The sequence below is a fragment of the Primulina eburnea genome, chromosome 8, assembly GCF_022965805.1.
Source record: "Primulina eburnea isolate SZY01 chromosome 8, ASM2296580v1, whole genome shotgun sequence".
NCBI lineage: Eukaryota > Viridiplantae > Streptophyta > Magnoliopsida > Lamiales > Gesneriaceae > Primulina > Primulina eburnea.
The window spans coordinates 39,300,117-39,311,220 of NC_133108.1; the positions used below are offsets into that span (position 1 = coordinate 39,300,117).

At 34.7% G+C, this 11,104-nt stretch overlaps 1 protein-coding gene across 1 annotated transcript; it reads right to left on the bottom strand.

Annotated features, from left to right (window-relative positions):
* Positions 1 to 418: 418 nt before the first annotated feature.
* LOC140839654 (diacylglycerol O-acyltransferase 1A-like) lies at positions 419 to 10,297 on the bottom strand. Its single transcript, XM_073206515.1, has 16 exons — positions 9,735 to 10,297; positions 9,015 to 9,095; positions 8,659 to 8,732; positions 8,486 to 8,561; positions 7,669 to 7,736; positions 6,067 to 6,190; positions 5,415 to 5,513; positions 4,822 to 4,923; positions 4,604 to 4,740; positions 3,484 to 3,565; positions 3,352 to 3,372; positions 3,166 to 3,228; positions 2,135 to 2,182; positions 1,967 to 2,029; positions 1,543 to 1,596; positions 419 to 1,038 (listed from the first exon to the last, which is right to left on the bottom strand). The coding sequence occupies exons 1-16, from the start codon at positions 10,164 to 10,166 to the stop codon at positions 934 to 936; spliced, it is 1,629 nt and encodes a 542-aa protein (XP_073062616.1). The 5' UTR covers positions 10,167 to 10,297; the 3' UTR covers positions 419 to 933.
* Positions 10,298 to 11,104: the final 807 nt, after the last annotated feature.

An 11,104-nucleotide genomic window follows, 5' to 3' on the forward strand; every position in this document is an offset into this window, starting at 1 on the left:
TAATAATATTTTTTACATCAAAAATATCACTTTTATTTGTAAATATAAATCATATCATTCTGTCTCATGGCTACAGATCCGTAAGACTCTTAAATGTTCAAAATTTGCGATATTATAATTATAAAAATTAAATGTACAAAACCCCAAACATATATGACAACTAATAAATCTTAAAGCACATTACATGCATCTTGGAAACCTGTTTTGCAAAAGAAAGCACACATAACCAACAACATAATTTTTTAGATCAAACTCCAAAAGTTGTAAATCCAATCGGGAAAATCAGCCAATAGACAGCTAAAATCGAATTCAATTAAGAAAGCATCGAGTTTACAATATACTCATATTCAATTACTTTTAATTTTATCATTTTACTTGCGATATGTAAAGAATATCCCGGAAAATAGTATCTTACTAATTTACCAAAATTATTTATATATCATCTTACTCTGGGAACGTGAAGCTGCTCATTGAAAAACTAAACTCTTGAGAGTTGACAAAACATGGGGAATCTGATTATCACAGTCCTCACAGATGGTATGAAATCTAAGCTAAAAACAAGATGTGTGAATTCCCCAGAAGGAACAAGTTCAAAAAGATACTGTAAAAATAGAAGCCACGCAGGCAGGCCGCGGTCGACTTTATAGTTTCTCCAATAGTCATAAATTTACTTAATAATTGTATGTTCCGAAATGTAGATGATACATAAACCAAACCGACAACTCTTGAGTGCTTACCCGTTGAAAATTTGTGCGCGCAAGCTACTTTACTTGAAGATGAATGCCATTTTGGAGCTTCTGGGAAATCACTTCATTTGTAGGCAATCACGAATTAATTGAAGAAGCTTAATCTACATTCATGCAGACCAGTTGTCTAGACAGACATATTATAGTTCCATGGATTTCTTACTTTTGAAGGGCTGCTGGGTATTGCCTACCTTGCACTCGCTTTTCGATTCATCAAGTCATGGTAGTACAGCAAGACGCACATAGGTTGGCCAAAGATGCTGAAAAAACACCAGAACATCGTATTGCCCACCTGAATTTTTGTTAAGAAAAATAATAAGAGAAATGGTTTACAAAAAGAGCAAAGTCAATAGATCTGTTGTCTCAATTATATATGCCAACAGATCGAGCACAATATAATTGATACAACAGAGTCCTCTATTTGATTTATAACTTGTAGAAACTAAATGTTTGTCTCCAGAAGCTAAGAAATTGTAGAAAAATTATGGAAGTACGGAAATTGTGTACATCATAGCCTAATTTTCCACACACTCTCTATCAAGAATTCACTCCCAGTAACTGTAGAAAAGTGAGTAAAATTAAGAATTATCCGCCATTTAATTCTCATCTCTAAATTTGATAGCATATTACTTTTAATGCATCCTCCTAGTAGTCCAAGAGGTTAGGCAATTCATGGACTCATACTGGTTATAAAAGTTACGATAAGCAAAACTGCCAGACAAGGAACATAAGAACGTTAATGCAGACAAGTCAAGGACCTTCATAGACCTAAATATGAAGCAAAGACCAAGTTTACCATAGAATTTTGGAACTTGTTTTGCAGGAAATTAGTCACGATTACCAGAGGAACCTGTCATAGTAAAAAAAAAAAAAAGGAACAAATTACATACCATCCTTGACATTTTTGGAAATTGGCCAATTGAAAAACGAATATTTGAAAACCCCGAGTCAAATGATTTAACTAACTCCAAGTTTTGAATAATTGAAAAATAAGAATTTATAAACTTAAAAGTTAAACCCAGATAGGTAGATAATATGTTATCATCGGCGCCAATTATAAAGCACAACATCAAAGATTTGTCTGGGAGTCAATTACATCATGTACCTGATAGATGGATAATTTTAAAAGAACATTCTAACCAAGAAAAAGGGAAGCCTGTCTTTATCCACAAGCCAGTCTTGCTAGAAACTGAAGAGAATCAAGTGAAGAATTTTATTACCTGAAGCATAATCCCAGAAAATGCCCAAAATTTGAATATGTGACAAGGGACGGCAATACAAAGCTGTCCAACAAACAAATCACAGTCATGTACTGGAAAGTTAAAATCAGAACAAAGAGTTCCGAAGATTCATGAAACAAGGTACAGAAAGGACGAATAACACTGTACCTCATGGAAAAGAGCAGACACAAGAAAGGCAACCAAAACTGCAACAACCTGCATCAGGATTCATTGGCAATTTAGAACCATGACTTAGCGGGGAACCATGAAGCGTAACATAATTTTAGCTTCTTTGTAATTGCTTTCAGGTGGAAGAACAAAAGTTAAAAACATAAAATTGATTAATAATTATCCAACACCGTAAGAAGTAAAAGCACCGTGCTATTCTTGAGAGTTAGGAAACTTGGAGAAAGCAATCGCAGTTCCACTCTCAACACTCAGATCTCATTTTTCATTCCCCAAAATAAAATCAAATTTTGTAACCTCATTTTCAATCATTTTCTTAAAAATATAATTGTATAAATTTCTGAACTTCCAACATAATCATTATATTTGTTTCAACATTTCACCATTTTACTGGTTGAAATGTAGTCAAGCTGAGGCTGGAATTTCAGTTTCACGATGGAATATGCGTCCGATCTGCTAAAAAAGATATGGTGCTAGGAATAATGTAAAACCAACTAAAACTCAGATAGATCCCTATGCCAAAATGGAAACGGACAATGGAAACCCTCTTGCTGATTAATAAAGATAATCAAAGATTGGGCGTGAAGAAAACTTCAGATTGAGATGTGGAAATACTTTCAGAAGCAAACTGGGCATAGTCTGCGATAGATTGAAGATAACAGTTCTCTCAAGATCTGAAATCAGTATGTACGCAACCCCACTAGGAAAATTGTTTGTGGGAAATTAGAATTTTGGAATAATCGTAATTTTAGATTGACTAAATAAATATCATCATTTAAACAATTCATATCCAACAAATATTTGTTCAAAGGGTTATTATAACAAGCTTATTTATTGCATTCAAAGGTGAGAGGTAATTAAGTATGAACAGGAACAAAGTTGAAACTCAAAGTTAATGCTAGAGACTGCAAGAAATGAAACACATTCCAAAGTTGAGCTTTAATCAATCAATCAACATCTTGATGCAAAGGAAGATTATTAAGGCAACAGTATAAGGTAACGAAAAGAAACACCTTTGGTATTCCATTCCGCAAGCATGGAAAATATATGTGTCGGACCATCCATTTATGGACAGGCTACAATAAATATAAATGTCAATCAATGCCAAAAAAAACCACGATATCATAAAACAAGGGGAACAAAACAGAAACTAGTTCTATTTTTCATGAAAGAAAGAAAATCAGAACAAATCAGCTTACCATATTCCACATTCTCCAATACTGATGGTAGCAACAGTTGCGCAACCAAATGCACAATAAAGACAGAAGTTAATCAGCTACAATCACTCTTCAAATCTCAAAAGGAAGAAAAATATGTCATATAATCTCTACCTCCTCAACTGTTCTTGCATTCCACCAATCCTTGTAAAACTCCCGATCACCAAAGCAAAGAAGTTCTGCAAGTATATTTAGCCTACAACACCAAACTACATGTAAGTATGATAAGAGCAAGGCAACCATAAGGACAAAACATTTTAAGAGGTTAGCCAAGACAACATCGTGCTCTTTTTTCTTTATGGAGGTTGTCATGCGAAACCAAAGTCTGCCACCTCCAATCATAGAGATGCAAATAACATCCCACCACTTTTTTTATCTTTAGAAGACTTCTTTAACTCGTATTTGATTCCCTGGTGCTGAAGTTTTGGCACTTGCCAGAACAGAATATAGTACGACACGCTCCTTGTCCTTTGATATTTTAAGTTTGTCGAGCATTTTTTTTAACCTTCATAGTGGTAAAACATTACTTTCCATGGCATTGGCCGGTTCATGGTAAAAGCTGAAATGCACATCTACCTTTAGCAACTTAACTAAGCAAAAGAAGTTGCATCGACTTGCATTGGTCCTCTTAGCACCTAAACTTTTAGCAAAAGCTATCAATTTGCCATGAAGGTACATCTTCTTTCCAACTCGATTTGCCTACTCTTACAACACATGATCTCAATCTTTGTTTGTAGGTAAATATGAACTTCCAATGTGTCTTAAGGCATGCATCAACTTCGCTTTCAGAAATCAATAAACTTCATGTAAATGTCAAGTCGGAGTCACATATACTTGGTATGAAGACACTCCGAGATATTTGAAACAAAGAAGTAAGTGTTTGAGATCTTGGATGGTTTATGAAGAAGAAAGAGCAGTCTTGAGCGTAACTGAATCAAACCATAATATCACGATATTCTGCCAAACTATGCAAGAACTTTTTCCCCAATTTGTCAAGAAACCTTCCACCTAGTCTCAAAACCATACATAATTTATAACAGTATCTAAAAAAAATTAAGACTCACAATCATATATTGCATATCAAAAGAAAATTTTATCTAAACAAGCAACTTCCAAAAAGCAAAACAGTTAAAAGACCACGTGTTATTACACTCATGGAAGCATATGCATACAGAATATATAAACCATTACAAAACAACAACAAATTATATGTTATTGAGAAACGGAAACTTACCAAAGATGGAAGAAGCAATAAAACATGCAAAGCCACACGTACAAATTTGGTACGGAAAGCTTCAAGACCCTCTCTATTGCATATAAAATATTTCCTTTTAGTGGATGCTGAGAATTCTTGACAATAGGGTTTATATACTGCATTACAAACAAACTATGTAAAAGCACTATCATATTGAATTAGAAAAACCAGGTAAAAGAGTGAAAAAACAAAATTACCTGTTCCACAATAAATCCCATTAACCCTGTAAATATTACCAGCTTAATGCATTGGCGTACCACCCAACCCTTTCGTATGCATGCTGCACGAGGATAGGTTGGCTACAAATAACAATACTTTACTGAGTCACGGCACAACTATTTCCAAGACAGTGTCAAAGCGTGTAGAGCCTTTTACATCAATCAAAGACACAACCGTCGTAGATACTAAAGATAGGTCACTAAGAACTCAAAATTGAAATGTAGAACTCAAAAAGCAAGCACGTGGTCAATAATCTTTTTAACTAAATAGTTAATTCATCGGATAATTACACCTTCTCATATATATGGATTGCATGACACCTTAAAATAACAAGTTCAAAATCCAAGGGGTTGAATGCCAACTGAATGCTTTTATGACTTTAAAAAACTCAAAAAGTATCAGATGCACAGACTTTGAACTCTAGCATAAAGGTGTCCAAATAACATTACAACCCTCACATGCCAAAATGCATGTCTCTGTCTTCAATTAGACGTATCTCTAGATCAGACACACATACTATTGATAAATAACAGAATTCAGCATCATCAATTGAAATATCATGTATATGTACCTGGTAGCACAAAGTGGGAGCAACCATAAAGTACACCAAACTCTTAAAAGTAACGTCATAGGAGTAATCCATGCTCCAGTAATTGGATAAAGCCTCCCGCTATTTTCATGAAGTAGAGTTTAGAATCAAAAAAACATAATGGTCTCCATCTTTATTAATCAACTGGATAATATACAAAGGTAGTTGATAGTCCATATATGCATTTCCAAGTATGAGGACATATGTAGGTAGCATGTACATGTGTGTGATAGAGAGCACACCACCATCAAGTACACCAAAATGTTCAAAAAAATAACCGCGACCACCCTAAGAATAACGAAATAATCAGATAAATTCTACGCTATAAAGCTTAAGTTCAGATATTAGCAAGTCAAACATCGAACAAACAGGAATGATGTGATAGATTTAAGACTAAAATATATGCAAAATTTCCTAATTCACATAAAATTTTCGTTAATACCTAGATCAATCCATCTAATTTTTTTTTTAAAAAAAATAACAAGATCAATGGTCAACTGTGGTTCCCCTCCATCAAAATCCTCAATTCTTGCAAAATCTCATAAGAAGCTTTATTGTCCCCATAATAGCTGTCAATTGCTCTAAATGGAAAGATACAGCAAATACTTGCAGGATGGAAAATGAAATACCATACCTTGTCCTTTGATTTTTCGAGTACTCTCAAATCATAATTTGTATGTGCATAAGACACCAGCTTCAACCACACAATGCAAGAAAAGAACATTAAAGTGACACCGGATAGAACAGCCGAATCATACCTGTGCAATTTCACAATCAGAAAAATCAAATCAAGTTGGTGCTTAACACTACTCAAGTAGCTACCTAGTAACAACATTTTAAAGTTATTCCTATGGGGTCTAGCTTTCTCACTGTCTCGGTCCTTGAGGAATGTATATTTGGCATTTTCTCTAGCAACAAACATTAAAAAGAGACTTGCAAAATCAATTGAAAAGCCCAAACCCAAGGTTATCTACTTGAAATTCAACAAAGAAAATTTCATTTGACACCATCCATAATCTGCCGAATATGGAATATAGACACTGTCACTTTCTTATTGTCGCCGTATGACCGTAATTTGTTTCCTTATCCACTGAAGACCTCTTGGCACACAAAGAATCACCTCGTGCTGAATATTTAGGTTCATCTTTTCTACACTATAATAATCATTTTTTTTTAAATGACTGCCAGCTATGTGATAAGTGTTTTTTGGACTTCTGATTGAAGTTGTGTTTATACCATCATAATCTATCCTGTTGCAACTGATTCGTAATCGGCGTCCAATGCTCGAATAGATACACTTCAACACTTTCAACTGCCTCGTGCAAGACAACCTTACGACCGCCAAATAACATAAGGCTAGCCATTACTACCACTGGGAGTAGGAAGTAAGCCCGACAACCGAAATCGATGAAGAACAACTAAATTCACTATCAAATGCAAGTTTATTGATTGATGATGATATAAAGACTAATCTACTTCATATAAAATTGTTTGGTTAATAAATTAATGTCATTTGCTTTCTTCTGCTTTCGAAAAAATCTAACAAGAACAGATAACTAATCAATCAAACGAAAAATTAGATGTGATGGCTAGAAGCTAGAGAAGCTACTTCACCTAAAGTATCATGTGACTGTATAAATCACTCTTTAGTAATTGCTTCAGGTGTTAAAGATAATCTGATAGAGGCTTTGAATCAAAATATACTATATTGAAAACCATTTTCAAAGGAAAATTACTTATGGTAGCCATATTCTTGGTGTCATCGGTTGGAAAGTTGAATATCAAACATTTAAACTGCCCATAGTTTTCAAAGGCAATTTACGGTCAGGTTCCGCAAAGCATAAGTGCAAGATATGCACATTAAGGCATGATAAACAACATCTCGAGATGTTAAGATGCTTCAAGGTGTGTGATTAACAAAGAGGTGCACCTTGCAACTAAGGTGCTTGCCTTCAGCAATTTTAACAACTTGAAAGATCATAGATTTTTTATGGATTACAAAGCAACATAATGGAGAGAAAAAAAGTAGCCAATTCAAGTTTTTATCAATAAAAACTGAAACCAATCTGAACAATAGAATGTTATCAAACATTTTATGTCAATTATTCCCATGTCATTTATTTACCAACGCGGAAAGAGAACAAGTTCTCATTCCAAATACGGCATTTTTCTTTACATATGAAATAGAGAAAGGGGATAGTGAGGAATGGCTAGTTTGAAGTGGTCAAGAACGAACCTAAGAATGACTAAAACTGGATACACGAGCTCAACAGTTGTTATTACGACGTGGGCCAAAATGACAACCTGCAAAAAATTGAATTAAACAACAACTAACAAAAATAAAATTCGAGGTCCTTTCATTAGTGAGCACCAGTTACAGCTAAACTTGCAATGATTACGATAGCCAAACAACACTAAAGAATATATATATATAATTTAATTCAATTTTTTTAAGCACACCCACATGACAAATCTAAGGTGCCTTCACCACGCACTTGTAATTCATCAAAACGTCAAGTTGACAAAATATGTTGAATCAATCATAAAAATTGATGATGGGCCAGACTAGTCTCAAACACAGACACCCCTCTCTTTCGGAACAGTAAACTCGATGAGTATCTCAAGTATGGATTACGGAAAATAATCAAACATCATTAAAATCTAGCTATGCGCCCAAACACCAAGATTCATGAAAAAAGAACCGTAAGAACATAATGGTTTTTTTCAGGGTAAGTTTTGCCAAATTGCCAATATATAACTCAAGCGATAATTCATGCAAAATTCAAACAGAAAAACACAGTTATATTTCCGCTACTTACATTATCTTTGGATTACTGATATTCACTTAAGTGACTTAAGTGTAATAAATGTAGAACCTTTACATATATCAGCTTTCATCAAAAAAAGTATCATAGAAAGGACAGAAGCCAAACATCAAGTCTAATCTGCAAGTTCTCAGCTTTCATCAAAAAAAGTATCACAGAAAGGACAGAAGCCAAACATCAAGTCTCATCTGCAAGAACATTGAGAACAAAGAGCTGAGTCTTACTTACAAATTCAGATATGTACTTTTGTTGTACTAACTTCTCGACAAGGAATGCAGCAAGAGGGAAAATTGGGAGACTTAAACTGGGAAAAAAAAAAGAGTTACCGTTAAAAAACAAATTGTTGAATGGTATTATTGACCTACTATAACATAAGGAAAATTAAAAGTTCACAATGTTACCAACACATCAGAAGTGGCCAATCCCCAAGAGACTTCGGGCTAAACCAAAATCCTGAATCCATCAACCAGCCATACTGCAAGTCAAAAGAAAACAAATACATCATGTCATGACAGAGTTTCAAAAATATCTTTTCCTAAACAAAATAATTAACATAAGTAAGTTTCAAAGCTCGGGCAAGAATATTGAGTATTATCCAAACAGAAGAACCTGATGCATATGTAACAAAACTGGACACATTTCCAACCAGCAAACGAAATCAGTTGATACAATTCATTATTAGTTTAAAAAATGCAACACATAAAATCACATTAATATCCAAACTATCCTAAGGAGACATTAATCAAAAGAGACATACCTTCATCAAATTTTCAATGATAAGCCTGCTATTTACAGCAACAAGCACCACTATGCAAAGGTTGAAGAGGCCCGCATGGCTCTGCCTCAAGATACAGATTAATTTTAGTAACATAACTGTTGCATGGAAACGTATCTTATGTATATAATAAAATTAAAATTTAAGCTTCTTGATATAATCGAGCACTAGAATCCCATTTGAATCGTGGAGTTATTCATGCCTAAATCAGCTTGTTGCTAGCCAGTGATCACTAGTAGCATGAATGCTGGAAGGAGCATGAATGCTGGAAGGAGCAGAAAAGGCAGGATGATAAAAAAAAAATTGTGCTCATAAAATGTTTTAAATTAAAAACGGAAACGCCATTGGTTAAAAGTGAATTCCTTTAGGCACACCAAAAAAAGAAGCAAGCTTCCTGTCGTGGACAAATCAACTCCGGGAACAAATAAAAATAATGAACTTCGTGCACAAGAAATAATTCACCGCGAGAATCCACTGTCAAAAAATATAGTATCTCGATTGTTGCATCACGGAATTTAATAAATAGTTCATCCCCACGTTTCAGTGTATTCACACAAACAACTCGACGTTCAGCGTATTCACACCTATAACCTATGTAGACTTGTATAATAATGCATGACCGCAAAACCGGTAGCTCCGACCTCGCCTCGAGGAAACAGATACAAGCGTGTGGGTGGTGTGGAAAGAAATGAAAAGGCTAACCTGTTTGAAAATGGCGTCGGAGCTGAGAGGACTCTCCTTAAGTTTACGGTGCGCCGGCGCAGAAGGCCTATAATTGAACTTCACGGTCGAAGCCTCCACTTCTTTAGCATTACTACTTTCTCCGTTTTCCTTCACCGCGTCCTCGTTCTCATTGCCGTAGCTCGATCCTTCACTCACCGATCCAGTTGTCGGCGTGTCATCCGCAGACTCCACCGCTCTTTCACACAGATTACCAATCAAATCAGTTTGGTTTCCATCATTAGCACCACCATTCCCGAGACTCTCAGCCCCGAGAGAGTTTGAATCGGACTCTGTCAAAGCCTTGGCGGCAACACGATTGACGAGTCTGCGTCGAATAGAAGAGCGATTATTCCGGCGATTGTTGTCTTCGCTGGACGACGTCGTATCCAAGCTCTCCGGCGATATCGCCATTGCAGGTGGCAGAGAAATTACTGCAGAGCGAAGAAATTTCTGGAGATCGCGTGGGAGATATGTATAATATATAGTATGATGTAAAGCCTCTGACAATGATGAAGAGACTATAAACTAGGAAATACTTCGAACGAAAAAGGAATATTTTGATTTAGTCGGTTTTTAGTTCATTCGTAACGCAATATATATGGAATAGGTTTTTTGTGATACGATCTCACGAATCTTTATATATGAGACGGTCAACCTTATCGATATTCACAATAAAAATAATATTTTTAGCGTAAAAAGTAATATTTTTTCATTGATGACCAAATAAGATATCCGTCTCACAAAATACGATCCATGAAACCGTCTCACACAAATTTTTGTCATATATAATAGTATTTTGTGGTATATACCATATTAATTTCTTTTTGTATTGATAATTTTTGCTTTTAAAAATCACTCTTCCATGAAATTTATCATTATTCGATGGGATAATAATAATCGTCCATGATAATATTACTGATAGAAGTATGTAGAAATTATATTAAAAATTTCTATTTGCTTGTTTCCTAATATATTCGATTTTGAGCGAGCTCTAGTTCTGGATATCATTTGAACCTTGAATTATTATACCAACAGCAAAAAAAATCTTTTATCATTGGCAAAATCCGCATCTACATTACACTTCACAAAGTATTCCACGTGATGTTTGATAATTCTTGTTAAAAATATATATATTATTTTAATAAGATACGACACTTATATAATATTTTTAGACTTTTAAATAAATTAGAGATAAGTTGATGAGAAAAAATTGACAAAAACTTGTGTAAGACGGTCTCACGGGTCGTATTTGTGAGACGGGTCTCTTATTTGGGTCATCCATGAAAAAATATTACTTTTTATGCTACAAATATTACTTTTTATTGTGAATATCAGTAGGGTTGACCCGT

Coding starts and splice junctions, on each gene's coding strand:
- LOC140839654 (XM_073206515.1), bottom strand. CDS start 10,166: ATGGCGATATCGCCGGAGAGCTTGGATACGACGTCGTCCAGCGAAGAC. Junction 7,737..8,485: donor AAAAGTACATATCTGAATTT/GTAAGTAAGACT, acceptor AATTTTTTGCAG/GTTGTCATTTTGGCCCACGT. Junction 3,373..3,483: donor ATGCAAGAACAGTTGAGGAG/GTAGAGATTATA, acceptor TGCTACCATCAG/TATTGGAGAATGTGGAATAT.